The sequence below is a fragment of the Terrapene carolina genome, unplaced genomic scaffold (genome assembly GCF_002925995.2).
Source record: "Terrapene carolina triunguis isolate 2854851 unplaced genomic scaffold, T_m_triunguis-2.0 Scaffold68, whole genome shotgun sequence".
NCBI classification, from domain to species: Eukaryota; Metazoa; Chordata; order Testudines; family Emydidae; genus Terrapene; species Terrapene triunguis.
In genome coordinates this window covers 61,157,191-61,177,513 of record NW_020664419.1, presented here as the reverse complement: position 1 = coordinate 61,177,513, position 20,323 = coordinate 61,157,191, and the positions used below count along the sequence as shown (strand labels likewise).

Genomic DNA, 20,323 nt, shown 5'->3' with positions numbered 1-20,323 from the left:
CACTACAGCGGGGTTCCGACCTAAGATACGCAACTTCAGCTACGTGAATACCGTAGCTGAAGTTGCGTATTTTAGGTCGGCTTACCTGGTGGTGAGGATGGGGGAAAGTCGACCGCGTCCTCACGAGACGCGGTAAGTCGATCCCCGATAAACCGATTGCTACCCGCCGGATCGGCGGGTAGTGAAGACGTAGCCCCAGAGGATGAAGGAGGCTTGCAGGATATGGGATTAAGTCAGAGATGGGAATAAAGAAAGGAGTTTCTTTATTCTTGATGTGGTATAGAAATGTGCAAAGCACTTTCCCCAACAGCTTCGACAAGGCCCTGCTCCAAGGAATTTCAGTATACTGATAAATACAACTAGTGGAAAAAGTTAAAATAAGAGAGCCTGAGGGTGGGGATAGGCAATCAGGATTGAAAGAAAGGGAGATGGATTTCAAAGAGGTCACAGAAGAAAGGCACCACCTACTTAATTGCTGATCTGCCATTAAAACTAAACTACAGAACCACTGTGTTGGGAACCTCCCTGGGATAAGGCACAGTGCAGTGAGTCAGCATGCTGCTCCCCTATCCACTGTGGCACCCATTCCCACTCCTGTTCAGATGGAGGGGGGAGAGGCACATGGGGGAGCTGATCTCACACCCATTTATCTCCTGTGCACCTGCCTGCCTGCCTGAGGGGAGGCAGCCTGCTCCTGGGACCAAGCGAGTGAAGCTTCTGAGCCAGGGGAGCAGAGATGATCCCTACCTGCTGTTTGTTTGCCTCTCCTGGACCCAGGCTCCAGCAAGTGGGCAGGGGTGGGGGGCTTGGCAGGCAAACCCCAGTAGAAAAGTGGGGGGGGGGGAGAGAGGGGAATGTGACCCTGCACATGCCCCCTCGCATGTGTCACCTCTCTGCAGGGAAGGGATAGGAGCAGGCTGCAGTGTCCTGGTTAGCATGGTGCTCTGCAGCATAAGTGTGCACTCCCCTATCTGTGGGAAGTGCTGGGGAAGAGCAAGCCCTTTCCTGGACAAGTGTGGGACTCTTAGAGGACGATAGTGCATGTCTACCCCCATCACAACCTATATAGCAGGGAGGCTGCTCCAACCCTCCAGCCCGGACACATAGAGGCAAGCTGCTGGGGCACACACCCCTCCTTCTTCCCTCCCCCAACTTCCACCGCTCATCACAGAGATCAGATTGGGAGCCTCTTCCAGCCCAGCCCCACTCCAGGCATGGCTTCTAAGGGGGCCCTCTATCCCAGAAGAGTGGGGAGCCCTAGACACCCATCCCTGCTCTCACCCGCAGAGTTACCTGGCTGAGTGCCTAGTCAAGCTGCAGCTTGGATCTGCCCTCTGCAGTGCTGCGTTTCTCTCCCCTAGTTGGCTGCCTGCCTGCCTCCCTCAGCCCAGCTGGCTCTTGGTCCACAGGGCAGGTCATGGGGAGAGAAGGGGTTATCAAACTGCGCCCTCTTCAGTATGTTGCCCTGGGCCGGCGCCCTGACGAAAGGCTGACCCTGGGAGTATCACCAAGTCTATCTCCCATTTAAGGTTGGGTGGGACCTTGCGGCCGAGACTGCTGCTGTTGTGTTGTGCACTCCTGGCAAGTAGGCTGCTGATATGGTAACACTGTGGGAGATGTACCAGTTCCACAGCTTTAGTGCTTCTGTAAAAAGGGAGGGCGATCTGGCAGTCCCTTGATGATTTATGTAGTACATGCACGCTATGTTGTCCATTGTGACCTGTGTGTGCATGCCTCTGATCAGTGGCAGGAAACACGTGCATTCCTGACTGCTCTGAGCTCGAGGAGGTAGATGTGAAGACAATCTCTGAGGGTGACCATTTACCCTGTACTGTGAGGTCGTTGAGATGTGCACCCCACCCTATGAGGGATGCGTTGATGGTGAGAAGTGGTGGAGGAGGAGGCTGCACAAATGGCATCACCATGCAGACATTTGCTGGGTTCTTCCACCAATTCAAAGATTGTTTTATCTTGGTGGGTAGAGATAGTGGTTTGTTTAGGCTATCTTTGTTCAGTCTGTAAACCAAGCTGAACCATGACTGGAGGCATTTCATAAGAAGTCTGGCATGAGCTATCACAAATGTATCCATGGCCATGTGTCCCAGAAGCTGAAGGCAATGTCTGGCCAATATCTGAAGGCTGGTTTGCACTGTCTCTATAAGCGTGTAGAAACTGAGCAATCTGTGTTATTGAAGGAGCGCTCTCACTTGGACAGAGTCGAGATCGGCTCCTGTGAATTCTAAACTCTATACTGGGGTTAATGTCTATTTTTGTACATTGATTTGTAGGCCTAGTTTTCTGAATAAATCCAAAGTTGTATGGGTAACCTGCTGAGCTTTGTCGAAGGAGTGTGCCCTGAGGAGACAATTGTCCAGGTAAGGGTAGATCATGATCCCCTGGGAGCGTAGGTGGGTTGCCACTACAGAGAGGACCTTGGAGAATACTGTGGGAGCCAACAAGAGGCCAAAAGGGAGTTCTCTGTACTGGTAGTGGTCCTGCCCTAGTGTGAATTTGAGATATCGTCTGTGAGCTGGTATGATTGAAATATGGAAATAAGCATCCTGGAGGTAGAGGGCCGAGTACCAGTCTCCCTGTTCCAACGCTGAAACAATTGTTGATAAAGTGTCCTTAGGTAGCCTAACGTGTTCTTCTGGGACGGTACCACATGAGCTCTGGGTTCCGCATTTGGATGGCTTCGGTACTGTCAGTACCGATGATACCGAACGAACTGGCGGTTTTCGGCTGGTTCAGGGCTCACTAGGGGGACTCATGGCTCTCTTTTTAAAAGCCTTGTGTGAGTGGCTCATAGGCATCTTCTTAGGCTCACCTTCCTTGGATGTAGAGGGCTGTGGTGAGGATTCCCACTGTCCTGAGTCTTGACATGGGTCTGAAGGCAGTTGGAGAGCTGCTTCCATTAGAAGAAGTTTAAGTCTCAGTTCTCTATCTTTTCGGGACCACAGTTTCAACTGCTGGCATAATCCACACCTCTGGGCAATGTGATTTTCCCCATCCATCATCAGGATGGATTCTTTGCAGCTGAGACGCTTCTTAAAGCAGACTGAACCAGGCATACCCCATCTCGGGGAACGCAAACACACCTATAGTGGAGCACCCATTGGGACACTATTCAAAGAAGAAGAATGGTAGCTTTATCTTGGTGCCCACCAGGGGCTATTTTGGCCACCAGCCCAACTAAGAATAGCTTCAGGGCTGCAAGCCCTCCCAAAAGGGCTATGTTCTGGTGTACAGAGATCACAGCTGCTCTCAGAGAGGAAACAGGGGTCCTTAGAGAAGGCTATGCTGGCTCTGTCACCCAAGACCTCCTCTTACATTAGGAGAATTTCCCCATAGCTGGTAAGCTTTCTGGAAGCTTTGTGTTCCCAGAACATCAAAAGCTATCAGAGGCTGTGTCAAGGACCAAACATGTTTCTTATACATATAAACAAACAGAAGAAATTATAAGGGAGAAAACAGGAGACTTCCCAATTTTTGTCTGCTGCCTAAGTATATAGACACATTGATAAATATATAGAGCACTTTTGGGTAACAGACCACCAGTTAGAAGCTGGCCATATTGTAATAGGACTTGGAAGCTGAAAGGTTATAGTGGTGGTGTACTTTTATCAGTCCATAGATGTTGTAAACCTCTAGTGACTGACTGGCAATGATGGGCATTTGATCCTCCTATCTTTAAAAAGAGAAGATAAACAAGTGCCACCTACTTCACATGGGCATAGTCCATTTATTGGACAAATATGCCTCTGAGCTATTCTGCAGTCATACATATACCAATATTAAACTGTTTCTTTCGGCTTTGCAAATATTAAACACTTCTTTTCACTAAAGATAGAGGAAATAGTGCAAAAATGTCTATGCTAGTCATGAAGACAGAGATAAAATGACAAAGTTTTACATCTAAATTCAGATAATGAAAGCTGCATGAACACTATGAAATAAACAATCTTGTTTTTACCATTTGATCCATGTATGATACAAAGCACCAAAAGGCATCCACTTCATTTTCCATGACATACAAGACAGGAGAAAGCAAGTCACTCATTCCCTGAACATACCCTTAAAAAAAGAAATAATTAAACTTAATCTTAGACTGTTAACTTGTGATTTACACAATTATGAACTCTAAATTAAATGATTTTTCTCCCTTTCTTCCAAGATGCCAAGCTTCAAATTTGTTTCTGAACAATTGTTTGTACAATTGTTCAGTGGTACAGCAGATTGGTAGGTATGTTCCAAATCAGCATAACCAAATAGTTTGAAAATTCCATTTCCTCTGTATGACTTAAAAAAATACCTGCATCTGATCATTAAAAGTTTACGTTCTGCAAATATGGGCAAAAACTGTAAACATGTATACCCTGGATTCGCCAAATCTTTAGAAAATGTACACCCATATTTCTATTTAATTTAACTTTAACCTTTATAAAGTATATAATTAGACACTAAGAGATTTTTGAAATGCAATAATACTCTAAAAAGTGATCCTTGCTCACTATTAACTTTTTATAAAAAAAATATTCAGACAAGTCCCACTTACCTAAATCAAAGTCATACATACAATAGGTCATCAAAATGTCATGAAGCAAGATCAATCCTGGATTATCTTGGCCTTCATAGAACTTGTTTGTTCTGTCTGTTCTGTTTACATCTTTTTCTGAGAAATAACCCACAGATACAAAACATTTTCAAAATAATTTTTACTAAGCCTATATCTAACAAATGCACAATGCTCTTTAAGTTATTGATTTCTCAAAACACTATTGCAGAGCTTTGAAGTGTTTAATAACCAACTATATTCACTGAATGTCATTATAAAATGCTTTAAAGGAGCTTTTAAGTACTTAAAAGAAAATTCTTCCTGTCTGGAATAAGATGATTTACTGAAAAGCAGATCTCTATTTTTTTTTTTTAATTGTTACACACTTTTTACAGAAACCTCATGATTAAATATAAAACATTTTTACTGAATTCAAAGAAACAATGAAGACTACTTTAGATGAGTTGACTGTAAAATGCCACTTGAATGCATGAGATATGCAGCATAATTTGAAAACTATAATGGGAAAAAGCTAATATGCAAACAAGCTTAAAGCGATTTTGTTACACTTGTAATTGGTTGGTTCATTATAGCAAGTATTATGAAATTTTAGTTTGTCTTGTTTCTGTAATCATTACTGAGCTGAAACTGCCTGCTTGTTCCTAGATATAGACTGTACATTTTATGTGTTGTTTCAATTAACAGAGTTCACACTGCCTGAATTTGATGACAAACTGCACTTCTTTCGTATGGCTGGTGTACAGCAGCAACTACAATTTCGCCTGAAGTTAACTGAGCCAAATGGCTACATCAGGAGCAGCAGAATTTATTGCAGTAATGCCTCCTTCATATTTATAAATTGGGCAGTAGGTAGTGATATGTTCGATGGTCTGTCATGGGGAACCACACTCACACACCAGGGAGTCCTTGATTTTCCATTTGTGCATTAGATGTCCGCATCTAGCATGGCTGGCTTGAATTTGGTTCAGAGATGACCAAGATGACCATGGAAGGTCAATCTTCTTTCCAAGCCTCCTTCTGATCATAGCCTGATTGCATGAGGCTAAACGAATGTTCCCAGAAAGGCTTGCGGGACTTAAGATGTTGCAGGGGGGGCCTTGCCAAGGTCTTGGTAACAGGAAGACATCTGTTTTCACAGGTTCGCTGAGCTTCACAGAATGTTGCAGCAGTTCGGTGTATTGGCAGGGGAGCAATGTTAGACAGGACAGGTAGCCATGGTGCTGGAGTCGACTTAAGGGTTCCCATGATGCACTGCATCACTGTATTTAGCTGGGTATCCACAATTCATGTGTGACTACATCTGCTCCATACTGGTGCAAAATAGTCCGTTACTGAATATACAAGTGCTACTGCAGATGTTCGCAACACTGATGCACCCCACGTCGTACCTGCTAGCTTCTGGATTATATTGGATCTCGTTTTTATCTTAAAATGAGATAAAAATGACAAACTGTACTCAATATTGCTTTTATAATTTCAGAGTCACTGAAGACCAGATGGTACTCCTTTGGATCAAGGCAGTGCCCTTCTTCACTGGGGATGTCTCTAATTAATTGTAGACATGCCCAAGCACTCCAAGAAGCTTTTTAAGAAAGTTAAGTGAAAGCTGAGATTCTGGAGCTTGATTATACAGCAAACTCTCTGGCCACAAAATACTCTGAGCAATGGCTCTAGTATTCTAAATCTCAAGAGCTTCACTTCTCTTTTTTTTTAAATCTTGCCATTAATCTAATCCATATCCATATGTTGCACACTAAATCTTTAAAAGGAAAATTACCTATAAGGCTCTTATAGTCTCTTAATCTTGAATTTCGTTTTTCTTGCTCATCACTGACTGATTTCCACTGAAGTTTCATCCGGAAATATTCATCTCTAAAGAAAAAGAAAGGTCATTTTTAAACTAAATGCAACTAGCTAAGTCATTTCACTTTTCTTTATTTGAATGTCACAATCTCAAAAAATAAAAAAAATGGCGCATACAGGAGTAAGCCGTGGATAACTGCATTCAATAACATTAAACAGTTAGCTTTCTGCAGATTTAGGAAGACTTCCACATCACTACAATAAGCATATGCTTGAAAAAATTCTGAAACTATTTAAACCTACTTTGTAGTATAAAAGTATGTCTGTACTCACGTTTTTCTTTTTTGCAAATTAGTTCTTTCCTCTCTAGTACTGTGCCAAGGAAAATAACCCAAAAGGAATTTCCATACTTCTTTTCTCAAAGCATGGCAGAGTCCCTAAGGGAAAATATGCATATACAATACATAAGAATCAAAGAATGTAAGATTCTAGCTCTAGTGATGAAATAATGCCACAGTATGTAGACACGCCTTAAAGCAATAACTGAAAACAAAAGGTTAAGAAGACTTTTCAGGTTAACTGAAGGCAAAGAATATCCTCCCATAGAGCTTTACAGTACCTACAACCTCACCTTGTTATTAGGTTTCACAGGCTATGTCTACATTACAAGCTAGGGATGTGATTACCCAGTTTGTGTACACATACTCGAATTCTCATCGTGCTAGCTAAAGTATAAATAGAGTAGCCACGGTAGCACAGGTAGCAGCAGCAGAGACACAGTTGAAATGTGCTGAGTACATACCCACTGGTTTCAGAAGGATTTGTACTCAGCACGGTTCAGATGCGCCTCCACTGCCACTGTTGCCCTGGATTTGAGGGGTGTGTATACCCCAGAATGTGATTAAGTTAATTGCAATCCTATTATGTGCATTCAGCCACCCTGAAGTAATGAAACTGAACGCCACATAGTTAAGGGTTAATTTGGAGACAGGCTTTTAGAGACAAGGTCAAATCTAGCTGGCAGTTTCTACCAATCAGAATGGGAGGAGGGGACAGACAACTAAACAACTGAGTCTGAAAACCTTGGTGGTTGGAAAACCTTGAATTTAGACGCTTCTGATATTAAAAGTTTATTGAAAGTTAGAAAAGTGATGATACAGTAGGGGTCATTATGACCTATCCGTTTTGTAGAAGTAAGTTATAAAAGATTATTAGCTAACAGAATGCGCTTTGGAGCAGTCCTCTGAAGCCATCTTGAGAGATGTTTTTCCTGACACTCTTTCTCCCTGGTGTATAAGGAACTGGCCACTCCAAACCTGCAGTTACTTACTCAATACTGTTCCAGATGTTGGGTAAATATCTGGGATATTCTAAACCTATTGCTTATGTTTGAGTGTGCTTAAATCTAATAAACTGCAATTTTAGAGCACGCTTACTTGCATTTTTCATTGATCAGACAGAAGTGCTGAGTTCCTGTTGATTTATTCCTTACACCGCCTGGAGTGAAATAGTTAAGTTGCCCCTGTTGGGGGTTCTGAAGACCACTACCCATGCTACTGTGGCCTTACTACTATTTATACTCACACTAGCTTGACGAGTAGGGCCCTACCAAATTCATGGCTGTGAAAAATGTGTCATGGACCATGAAATCAGACTTCCCCCATGAAATCTAGCTATTGTAGGGGAGGGGGATTGGCAGGGCTGCGGTTGCCTCACTGGGGGCTCCCGTGCACAGGGCTCCAGCTACAAGTCCCAGCAGGGCTCAGGAGGGACGAGACTTGCTCTGCATGGCCGCTCCTGCAGGAGATCAGACCCACCTCCGGGTAACTCCCCTGGCTGCAGGAAGCTCCAAGGCTGCATTGCCTTCATAGCTGGGCTCTGAAGACAGCAACCACGGAGCTTCCTGAATCTGGGGGAGGTTCCTGGAGATGGGTCTGATCTCCCCCGTGCTGCTGGGAGTGCCCCAGCTGTAGGCTCCTTGCTGTTAGTCCCGACCAGGCTGGGGAGGGATGGGACTTCCTCTTTCCCTGCATGGCTGCTCTCAGGAGGGAGATCAGACCCACCTCCGGAACCTCCCCATCTGCAGGAAGTTCTGTGGCTGCTGCCTTCAGAGCCCAGGCCAGCTCTGAAGGCAGCACAGAAATGAGGGTAGCAATCCAATGACCCCACTACAACAGCTTTGCAACCCGCCCACAAACCTCTTTTGGGTCAGGACCCCCCCAGTCACAATACGATGAAATTTCAGATGAAAACATGTGAAACCTTAAAATTGACTATTTTAAAAATATGATTATGAAATTGATCAAAGTGGTCAATTGGTCAATGAATTTGGTATGGGCCCTACTGATGAGGATCTGCACCAGCAGGGGAAATCACACCCCTAAGCTCATAATGCAGACAGTCACAGACTTGGACAGAGAGAATCTGTTTAGCCTTTACCTAGAAACACATTTAAAGAACCAATGCAATTTGTTTGCCAAATGAGTGGAATAAAATCAAATGATTACATAGATGCTGGTGAAAACTACAGACGCATCAGGCACAACCTTGCAACAGTGAAAGAAAATATCACTAAAAGATTAAGTCACATTTCACCCTACACTTCTCTCCCTCCCCAGAAACATCATCGTTGAACCTTTGTATAAGCATTACAAAAAATAAGAAGATAAATGCTAGACTTAAATATTGAAACACTGTACTGTAACTAACAAGTCCAAACTTTAGTTTGCATCCCCAAAACCTGCTCTCCGCTAGACCCAATTACCCAATACTCCAAGGTCTGGTATCCCATTTTTAATATAAAATACCCCTTGTGTCACAACTATAAATAAGAGCATATAACATGCAGATGATCCCAACACACAACTCATAATATGGGTGTGTACTCAAGAATGTTTATTTCTCAACAACCTTTCATAGTAAATCTGGCACTTCCTACCACATCTCTCTCCTATATCAAGGACTACTCCTGCCCGAACATTACCTGCCCTCAAATAGGACAAGCCCTTGCATCTCCTATGGGCAAGTATCTGCACTGTGCCTGTGAGGATAAAACAAACATACTTCTTGACCTCTGTCCATGCCACTGTTCAATAATCCAATATTAGCCACTATAACAACAGTATTTCTTTACTCCTCACTATATTCCCCTCTTCTACAAGGTTAAAACAGGCGCAATAGTGCAGCAAATATTTGCTGCATCGCTATGCCACCAAGTCAAGTGTAATCAGACTCAATAGATGGGAAGCAAGTTGGGACCTGGGTTCAGAAGGGGGCCTCAAGGAGTCACTTCTCAGGCTGTCAGATGCTTAGGGCATTAAAACATGCTGGCCTTCTACGTTTAGGGTTTGCAGGGTAATGCTGAGAGGGCAAGCAACACGCACATGGGCTGCACTGTGACAACAGGCAGGCAATGAGCCTGCTCTGCAATAGGCTCCTGGACCAACTGCTCTAAGCCATGTTTTCCATCTTCGGGCATGTTAGAAATAGTTAAAAATGGATGTAGGACTATATGTGTGAAAGAAAGTGATGGCCCAAAATAAAAATGGTGGATATAAGGTTATTACTCCATTTTAAGATGTCATGCATTTCTGAGTCCCTGCCTGGCAACACGTCCCTAGCACACTGTAGAGATTAGAAAGTGAGCAAGAGAGCCCATTGGGCACCTGGATCAGCATGAAAACAAAAAAAGCAAACATCACTCACGACAACTGATTAGGAGAGGTGTTCTTGCTATAACTGTTCTGCATAACTTCACTTTTAGTTTGTATTTACTACCAGATTTTCACTAGTGAAGCTGAATTCACATACTACAGGACTCCACAAAACAAGGCTAAAATTAATGAAAATCTTCAGGATCAGCTTCAGCACAGCCCACAACAATCTCGCTACCAGAACAAACCACGGAGAGCAAGAAACAAGGGCAGGATAGGAGGGGAAAACTACAAATTCAGAAAAAAGGGGAATCACATCCTAAAGAAAATAGCACTTTCATTAAAGCATTAATAGTTTCGTGGGAGGCACTTTCTCAGGCCTGGTTTACACTGTAGAGTTAGGTTGACCTAAGTAGCTTTGCACCAACCTATTTGCACATTGTTTTCACTCAAATTTATCTCCTGTCAATGTACGCACCACATTACGGCAAAGCAGTAACAACACCTCCTCGAATGATATTGAGCCATGGTTGACATATTGTGGTCAACACTGTGCAAGCGCTTACACTGTGTTACCCATATTGACATTAATAATCCGCCAGCAGCTGCCCCACAATACCCAACAGTGACCGCTCTAGTCACATTTGTGAACTCCATTGCCCCTGGGTCATGGAAGCCATCCCCTTTAAAACTATGTATTTTTGAAATGTTTTTTTCCTGATTGCACTCCTTGGAGAACACACCTAGCAGCTCCCCCCTTGTTGTATGTGACTGCCCAACTGACCTGCTCACTACATGCTCTACACTAGCTCCTGCCTGGAGTGGACAGGAGGTATTGGATCTCCTGGGCCTGTGGGGAAAAGAGGCTGTGCAGGCACAGCTACAGACCAGTCACAGAAACATATAAAATGATTGCACAGGGGATGCAGGTTAAGGGGTATGACAGGGATCAGCAGCTCTGCCACATGAAAGTGAAGCAACTGTGACAGGCATACCACAAGGCCAGGAAGGCCAACAGTTGATCTGGTGCTGAGCCATAGGCCTGCCACTTTTACAATGAGCTGTACACGATACTTGGCGGAGACCCCACCAAGCACCTCACACAGGATACCTCCAAGGAGCCCAAGACCTCTGCCGTGAACAGCAAGGAAGAGGCAGAGGAGGGAGATGTAACAGGAGGGTCCAGCTACACTTCGAGACAGGATCTTTTTGAGATTCCACCACAATCTAACCAGTTCTACCAGCTGGGCATGGGTGAGCTCAATGAAGAGAAAGGAATCTCAGGTGTGTGCATGCATTCTTCTTTACAGTTGTTTAAATGTGAAGTATCAGGGGGTAGCCGTGTTGGTCTTTATCCACAAAAACAACAAGGAGTCCAGTGGCACCTTAAAGACTAACAGATTGATTTGGGAATAAGCTTTTGTGGGTAAAAAACCTCATTTCTTCAGATGCATGGAGTGAAAGTTACAGATGCAGGCATTATATAATGACAAGAGAAGGGAGTACACCTCACAAGTGGAGAACCAGTGTTGACAGGGCCAATTTGATCAGGGTGGATGCAGTCCACTCCCAATAATAGATGAGGTGGTGTCAATTCCAGGAGAGGCAAAGCTGCTTTTGTAATGAGCCAGCCACTCCCAGTCCCAATGTGAAGATGGCACTCAGCCCAATCCCAAAATAGCACTACATAGTTATCTACTTTTCATTGTTTTTCTCATATGAAAAGAGATACTACAGAGGTAGAGCTCTTATCTGCTTTTTATTCCACTGTAGGGTTAGGTGGGGAAAGGGGAGCCACGTGGAGCAGTTTGTTTATGTACACTGGGATGGCCCTAGCATCCTCTTGAGAGATCTTGATGAAACTCACGGAGATAAATCTGCAGTCCTCTTTCGAAGGTTTCTAGGGATGGCAACCTTATTTCTTCCTTCACGATAGGACATTCCCATGCCACTCCACAATGACTTCAGCAGGCATAATTGCAGTAAACAGGTCAGCAGTATACAGACCCAAGCAGCTTTGGGACACCAGCAGCAGCTGTGTTCACTGTGCCTTTGTTACCCCCCAAGAATGAGGTATCAGCTGAAATCATTACTCCCGCTGGAAAATAGTGCCAGTACTCATTGCCACTACCCTGTGCTCAGATCCATGGAAACAGGGGATGAAGTTTTATTGTTTTATGCAACCAAACAATTGCCTCATTTCCTACCCCACCATCCATCCCTGGCAGGTCAGACTCCCCATGTGCAGAGACACTTCAAAGCTGAAGTGTCAATAAGTAGGTCTTATTTAAAACTCTTATGAGAGTAAGGGAAGAGAGCTCTGAAACTTATCTTTTGCTTTCCACTGTCACTGTAAATACACCACCACATCTGTCTGTTTTAGCTGTAGCTGCTGCCGTTGTGACCTTGAGGGGTGGCCCCTTCAACACCCAGGGGAACATCTGACTTTGAGGAAGAGAAGAAAGGAACAGACTAGGGAGGACATATTCAATGAGATCCTGCAAGCCAGTGCGGCATCAGACTGTGAACAGAGGGCCTGGAGGATGAATATAGCAGACAGCCTGGAGAAGGAGAAAGCAGATAGGAGAAAGGCACAGGAGTCCCAGGAGGAGAGGGAGATGCTCTAGGACATAATGGAGCTTCTCAGACAGCAAAACACAAATGCAGCAGGCTCTTGCTAACCTACAGATCCAACAGTCACAGGCCCCCCATCGCAGTCACCAGTTACCTCCATTTTAGCACTTCATATCACACACACACACACACACACACACACACACACACAGTAGGTGGCATCAAGGGCTGCATCCCTATCACTCCACACCAGGGAACACCAAGGGTATGTCTACACTACAAAATTAGGTCGGATTTATAGAAGCCGGTTTTGTAGAAACCGGTTGTATGCAGCCGATTGTGTGTGTCCCCACATAAAATGCTCTAAGTGCATGAAGTCGGCGGACCGCGTCCACAGTACCGAGGCTAGCGTCGACTTCCGGCGCATTGCACTATGGTACCTATCCCACAGTTCCCAGAGTCTCCGGCGCCCATTGGAATTATGGGTTGAGATCGCAATGCCCGAATGATGCAAAGCAGTGCCGCGAGGGGTTCTGGGTACATTGCGTCAGGCCCCTCCCCCGCCGTCACAGCAACGGCAGACAATAGATTCGCGCCTTTTTACCTGGGTTACCTGTGCAGACAACATACCACGCCAAGCATTGAGCCCGCTCAGCTCAGCTCACCGTCACCATACGTCTTCCGGGTGCCAGCAAATGTGGGACTGCATTACTAAACAGCAGCAGCAGCTTACTGCCTTTTGGCGGTAGACGGTGCAGCATGACTGGTAGCCTTCATTGGCGATCTGGGTGCTGGCAGCCGTGGGGCTGGCAGCCGTGGGGCTGCATTGCACCAGCCCCTTGCCTTTTGGTAGAAGATGGTTTATTACGACTGGTAACCGTCGTCGTCGTACTGCAGTGGCTGTCGATCATGGGCACCCGGGCAGACAATGATGGTTATCAGTCGTAGTATGCTATTTTCTGCCAGGCGCCCTGTTGGCTCATTGCACGTTAGCAGAGTCGTAGTATGCTATTTTCTGCCAAGTGCCCAGTATTGTCTGCTAAGCACCCAGAAGAGGCCGATGGCGATCTGGGTGCTGGCAGACATGGGGCTGGCAGACGTGGGGCTAGATTGCTACACAGCAGCAACCCCTTGCCTTTTGGGCAGAAGATAGTATATTATGACTGGTATCCATCGTTGTCATATTGCAGTGGGCATCATATTGTGCAGTAGACCTGAAGGCTTACTGCCAAGCGCCCAGTATTTGCTGCCAAGCACCCAGAAAATGCCAAGGGCTATCAGTCATGCTGCACCGTCGTCTTAAGATGTAAAAAATAGATTTATTCTGCATTCATTTGCTTCCCCCCTCTCTCCTGCTAAACCCAGGCTTTTGAGTTCCATCTTTGGGGGGGGGGGGGGCATTCTGTGTGACAGTTGTTTGTGTTTCTCCCTGATGCAAAGCCACCTTTCTTGATTTTAATTCCCTGTACCTGTACGCCATGTCGTCACTCGCCCCTCCCTCCCTCCCTCTCTCCCTCCCTCCCTTCTTCCCCTGGTCCGTCAGATACTACTTTCGCGCCTTTTTTCAGACCAGACGCCATAGCCAGCACTGGGATCATGGAGCCCGCTCAGATCACCGCGGCAATTATGAGCACTATGAACACCACGCGCATTGTCCTGGAGTATATGCAGAGCCTCCTGGACATGCCAAAGCCAAACCAGGACCAGCTGAGGAGGAGACGATTGCAGCGCGGCGACGATAGTGATGAGGAAATTGACATGGACCTCTCACAAGGCACAGGCCCCAGCAATGTGGAAATCATGGTGTTACTGGGGCAGGTTCATGCCGTGGACCGCCGATTCTGGGCCCGGGAAACAAGCACAGACTGGTGGGACCGCATCGTGTTGCAGGTCTGGGACGATGCCCAGTGGCTGCGAAACTTTCGCATGCATAAGGGCACTTTCATGGAACTTTGTGACTTGCTTTCCCCTGCCCTGAAGCGCCAGAATACCAGGATGAGAGCAGCCCTCACAGTGGAGAAGCGAGTGGCGATAGCCCTGTGGAAGCTTGCAACGCCAGACAGCTACCGGTCAGTCGGGAATCAATTTGGAGTGGGCAAATCTACTGTGGGGGCTGCTGTGATCCAAGTTGCCAGGGCAATGAGAGACCTGGTGATATCAAGGGTAGTGACTCTGGGAAACGTGCAGACCATAGTGGATGGCTTTGCTGCAATGGGATTCCCAAACTGTGGTGGGGCGATAGACGGAACCCATATCCCTATCTTGGCACCGGCGCACCAAGCCACCGACTACATAAACCGCAAGGGGTACTTTTCAATGCTGCTGCAAGCCCTGGTGGATCACAAGGGACGTTTCACCGACATCAACGTGGGCTGGCCGGGAAGGGTACATGATGCTCGCGTCTTCAGGCAGTCTCTTCTGTTTCGAAAGCTGGAGGAAGGGACTTTCTTCCCGGACCAGAAAATAACCATTGGGGATGTTGAAATGCCTATCGTTATCCTTGGGGACCCAGCCTACCCCTTAATGCCATGGCTCATGAAGCTGTACACAGGCAGCCTGGACAGGAGTCAGGACCTGTTCAACTACAGGCTGAGCAAGTGCCGAATGGTGGTGGAATGTGCATTTGGACGTTTAAAAGCGCGCTGGCGCAGCTTACTGACTCGCTCAGACCTTAGCGAAAAGAATCTCCCCATTGTTATTGCTGCTTGCTGTGCGCTCCACAATATATGTGAAAGTAAGGGGGAGACATTTATGGCGGGGTGGGAGGTTGAGGCAAATCGCCTGGCCGCTGATTACGCGCAGCCAGACACCAGGGCGGTTAGAGGAGCACAGCAGGGCGCGGTGCGCATCAGAGAAGCGTTGAAAACCAGTTTTGTGACTGGCCAGGCTACGGAGTGAAACTTCTGTTTGTTGCTCCTTGATGAACCCTCTGCCCCTCCCCCACCACCCGGTTAACTCTACTTCCCTGCAAACCAACCACCCCACCCTCCCCTACTACCCTCCCCCCTTCGAGCACCACTTGCAGAGGCAATAAAGTCATTGTTACTTCACATTCATGCATTCTTTATTAATTCAGCACACAACTAGGGGGATAATTGGAAAGGTAGCCCGGGATGGGTGGGGGAGGAGGGAAGGAAAAGGACACACTCCAATTTAAAACTTTAGAACTTATTGCTATGGAAATCATCTAGGGTGGAGTGAGTGGGTGGCCGAAGGCCCCCCCACCGTGTTCTTGGGCGTCTGGGTGAGGAGGCAATGGGACTTGGGGAGGATGGCTGCTGGTTACAGAGGGGCTGTAGCGGCGGTCTCTGCTCCTGCTGCCTTTCCTGCAGCTCAACCATACGCAGGAGCATATCACTTTGATGCTCCAGCAGCCGGAGCATCGACTCTTGCTTTCTGATTACAAGTTGACGCCACCTCTCCTCTTCAGCCCGCGTTTCAGCACGCAACTTCTCCTCTTCAGCCCGCGATTCAGCACGCCACCTCTCCTCTCGCTCATATTGGGCTTTTTTAAAATCAGTCATTGACTGCCTCCACGCATTCAGCTGTGCTCTGTCAGCGTGGGAGGCAGTCTGAAGTTCAGTAAACATTTCGTCACGCGTCCTTCGCTTCCTTCTTCGAATATTCACTAGCCTCTGCGAAGGAGTAAGATTTGCAGCTGGTGGAGAAGGGAGAGGTTGTTAAAAAAGACACATTTTAGAGAACAATGGGTACACTCTTTCACGTTAGATTTTGCTGTTCACAACATCACACAGCACATGTGCTTTCGTTACAAGGTCGCATTTTTCCTCTTATATTGAGAGTCTCCTGGTTTGGTGTGAGAGATCACTCACGCAGTGCCAGGACACAGATTTCAGCTTGCAGGCAGCCATGGTAAGACATACAGTCTTTGGGCTTTTTTAACCTTCTTAACATGTGGGGATGGTTTCAAACAGTTCTGCCCTCATTTCCCATACCAAGCACCCGTGCCATTTAAAATGGGTTTGCAATGTAAAAGGAGGGGCTGCGATTTCAGGTTTAACATGCAGCACAAACCCAACTAACTCCCCTCCCCCACACACCCAATTCTCTGGGATGGTCACTTCACCCCTCCCCCCCACCGCGTGGTTAACAGCGGGGAATATTTCTGTTCAGCAGAGCAGGAAGGGGCACCTCTGAATGTCCCCTTAATAAAATTGCCCCATTTCAACCAGGTGACCGTGAATGATATCACTCTCCTGAGGATAACAAAGAGAGATAAGGAATGGATGTTGTCTGCATGCCAGCAAACACCGGGACCATACGCTGCCATGCTTTGTTATGCAATGATTCCAGACTACGTGCTACTGGCCTGGCGTGGTAAAGTGTCCTACCATGGCGGACGGGATAAGGCAGCCCTCCCCAGAAACCTTTTGCAAAGGCTTTGGGAGTACATGAAGGAGAGCTTTCTGGAGATGTCCCTGGAGGATTTCCGCTCCATCCCCATACACGTTAACAGACTTTTCCAGTAGCTGTACTGGCCGCGATTGCCAGGGCAAATTAATCATTAATCATTAAACACGCTTGTTTTTAAACCATGTGTAATTTTTGCAAAGGTACACTCACCAGAGGTCCCCTGTGTGCCCTCAGGGTCTTGGGTGAGTTCGGGGGTTACTGCTTCCAGGTCCAGGGTGACAAACATATCCTGGCTGTTGGGGTAACTGGTTTCTCCGCTTCCTTGCTGCTGTGAGCTATCTATGTTCTCTCCATCCTCATCTTCCTCGTCCGCCGAACCCACTTCCCCGTTTCCAGAGAGGGACTGATAGCACACGCTTGGGCTAGTGGTGGCTGCACACCCTAGAATGGCATGCAGCTCCGCGTAGTAGCGGCATGTTTGCGGCTCAGCCCCGGACCTTCCGTTTGCGTCTCTGACTTTGTGGTAGGCTTGCCTTAGCTCCTTAATTTTCACGCGGCACTGCTGTGCGTCCCTGTTATGGCCTCTGTCCTTCATGGCCTTGGAGATCTTTTCTAATGTTTTGCCGTTTCTTTTACTGTTTCGGAGTTCGGCGAGCACTGCTTCATCTCCCCAGATGGCGATCAGATCCCGTACCTCCCGCTTGGTCCAGGCTGGAGCTCTTCTGCGATCCTGGGACTGGGACTGGGACTCCATCACGGTTACCTGTGCTGATGGGCTCTGCATGGTCACCTGTGCTCTCCACGCTGAGCAAACAGGAAATGAAATTCAAACGTTCGCGGGGCTTTTCCTGTCTACCTGGCCAGTGCATCTGAGATGAGAGTGCTGTCCAGAGCGGTCACAATGAAGCACTGTGGGATAGCTCCCGGAGGCCAGTAATGTCGAATTCCGTCCACACTAACCCAATTCCGACCCCCTAAGGCCGATTTTATCGCTAATCCCCTTGTCGAGGTGGTGTTAGGAAACCGGTTTAAAGGGCCCTTTAAGTCGACAGAAAGGGTTTCGTAGTGTAAACGTGTCCAGGCTTAAGTCGATTTAACGCGGCTAAAGTCGACCTAAACTCATAGTGTAGACCAGGCCCAAGGAAAACCACAACCTCACATACACTGACCTGCCAAAGCTATGGTTGGTGAAGGTTTGGCAAAAATGGACTGTAGTAGGCAGAAATGTTTTCTACCATTCTAATTTTAAAGTTCTGTTCCATTAATTTAGTTCAGGGATTCTCAAACTTCATTGCACCGTGACCTGCTTCTGACAACAAAAATTAATACATGACCCCAGGAAGGGGGACTGAAGCCTGAGCCCGCACAAGCCCCACTGTCCTGTGTGACGGGAATCAAAGCAGAAGCCCCAGGGCTTCAGCCCCAGGCAGGAGGCCTGTAACCTGAGTCCCGCTGCCGAGGACTAAAGTCATCGGGCTTTGGCTTCGGCCCCAGGAGGTGGGACTTGGGCTTCAGCCCCGGATCCCAGCAGGTCTAAGCCAGCCCTGGCAACCCCATTAAAATGGGGTTGCGACCCACTATGGGGTCCCACCCGCAGTTTGAGAACCGCTGATTTTAGTTTATAAGTTTGCACCATAGTTTTTAATTGCACACTATTTTTGCTCTGTAATACATTTTTATTTTTTAGAAATAACTAGGGCCCTACCAATTTCATGGCCGTGAAAAACATGTCATGGACCATGAAATAAGCTCTTCCCTGGGAAATCTGATCTCCCTGAAATAGTTGGACTGGGGAGGGACAGGACTTGTCCTTCCCCTGCACAGCTGTTATCCGAGGGAGATCAGACCCACCTCCACAGACAGTGCAGAAGTGCCGGGGCTCCGGGCTGCCTTCCCAGTGGCTCCTGCCCAGGGTCCGGACTCCTGAGCTCTGGGGTTGCTGCTGCTGCCCCCATCTCCCCCTGTCCGGGCTCAAGCTCTGGGCTTCCACTCCCTCTCCCCTACCATGGCTCCTGCCCGGGCTCTGGGCTGGGGGCGGCCCCCCCCCCCCCCCCCCACAGCTCCTGCCAGGCTCAGGGCTGCCCCCCCCCAATGGCTCCTCCCCAGGTTTGGGGCTGCTTACCCCCACCTCATCCCCTGCCCAGACTCAGGGACCTGGACTGGGGGCTACACCCCCTGCGGCCCCAGCGGGACTCGGGGCTTCCACCCTCTGCGGCTCCTGCCCCGACTCAGGGACCTGGGCTGGGGGCTGCCATCCCCTGCAACTCCAGCCCCCACAGCTCCTGCCAGGCTCCTGCCCCCGACTCCTGTTTGGGCTCGGGGCTGCTGGCCCCCCCCCTCGGCTCCTGCCCAGGCTTCAACCTCGTGGCTCCTGCCAGGGATGGGGCACCCATTTTTCAAATTGTCCAGGGCCCCTGGCTCTGACTAGCAGCTAGGATCCCCTGGTTGGGGTGTTTCCAGCAGCACTGGGAAAATCAGACCAGCCTCCACCTCCGGGAGCCTCCTCCAGCTGCAGGAAACTCCGCAGCTGCTGCCTTCAGAGATTAGCTCTGAAGGCAGCACAGAAGTGAGTATGGCAATCCTGCAACCCTCTTACAACAGCTTTGAGACCCCCACACAATCCCCTTTTGGATCAGGACCCCCCCAGTTACAACACGGTGAAATTTCAGATGTAAACATTTGAAATTGTGAAATTGACCAATTTTAAGACCCTGTGGCAGTGAAACTGACCAAAATGAACCGTGAATTTGGTAGAGCCCTATTAATAACATGCCTAGCAATACTCAAAGCACATCACTTGTAACAGAACAGGACCACAACCCATAGGGTTCAGTGAAAAAGTAGTGTAATGATTATAGATGTAAAGTAGACAGCACATAGTGTACATTTATGAATTACATCTTTTAATGAACCAATGAACTAAGTGCTATGCAATTCCTAGTAACCCTCAAACCTTCAGGACCAGGTAGAGCATAGTCCAGCTAAACAGACTACCGAGGCTGAGCATTAAAGTGCTCTTTCAAGTTCTCCTATCAGCCACATAGCTTCAAGCTGAGCTCTTCTAATGATCTTTCATCTGGTTGTTCAAAGTCAGCAGAAAGCCTCTCCACCTTTCCCCTCCACTCCTGCAGCAACTTTTGCCCCTTTGCCTCACAGACATTAGGCAGGACACAACAGGCAGATATAACCATAGGGATATTTTTCTCACTAAAATCTAATCTAGTGAGTAAACACCACCGGCATCCCTTCAGTCTACTGAAAGCACATTCAATTGTCATTCTGCGCCTGCTGAGCCAGTAGCTGAAACTTTCCTTGGAGCTGTCAAGGTGGCCAGCACACAGCT

The 20,323-nt window shown here is 47.4% G+C and overlaps 1 protein-coding gene across 2 annotated transcripts in view; it reads right to left on the bottom strand.

The window, feature by feature from the left end:
* Nucleotides 1-20,323, bottom strand: part of TBC1D15 (TBC1 domain family member 15) — a 95,902-nt gene that overhangs the window by 29,625 nt on the left and 45,954 nt on the right. For both annotated transcript variants that reach the window (XM_026648808.2, XM_026648809.2), the window contains 4 exons: nt 6,713-6,816; nt 6,354-6,448; nt 4,556-4,672; nt 3,974-4,074 (listed from right to left, as the gene is read on the bottom strand). In XM_026648808.2, the coding sequence (XP_026504593.1) occupies nt 3,974-4,074; nt 4,556-4,672; nt 6,354-6,448; nt 6,713-6,816 (417 nt within the window). The remainder of the gene's footprint in view (nt 1-3,973; nt 4,075-4,555; nt 4,673-6,353; nt 6,449-6,712; nt 6,817-20,323) is intronic.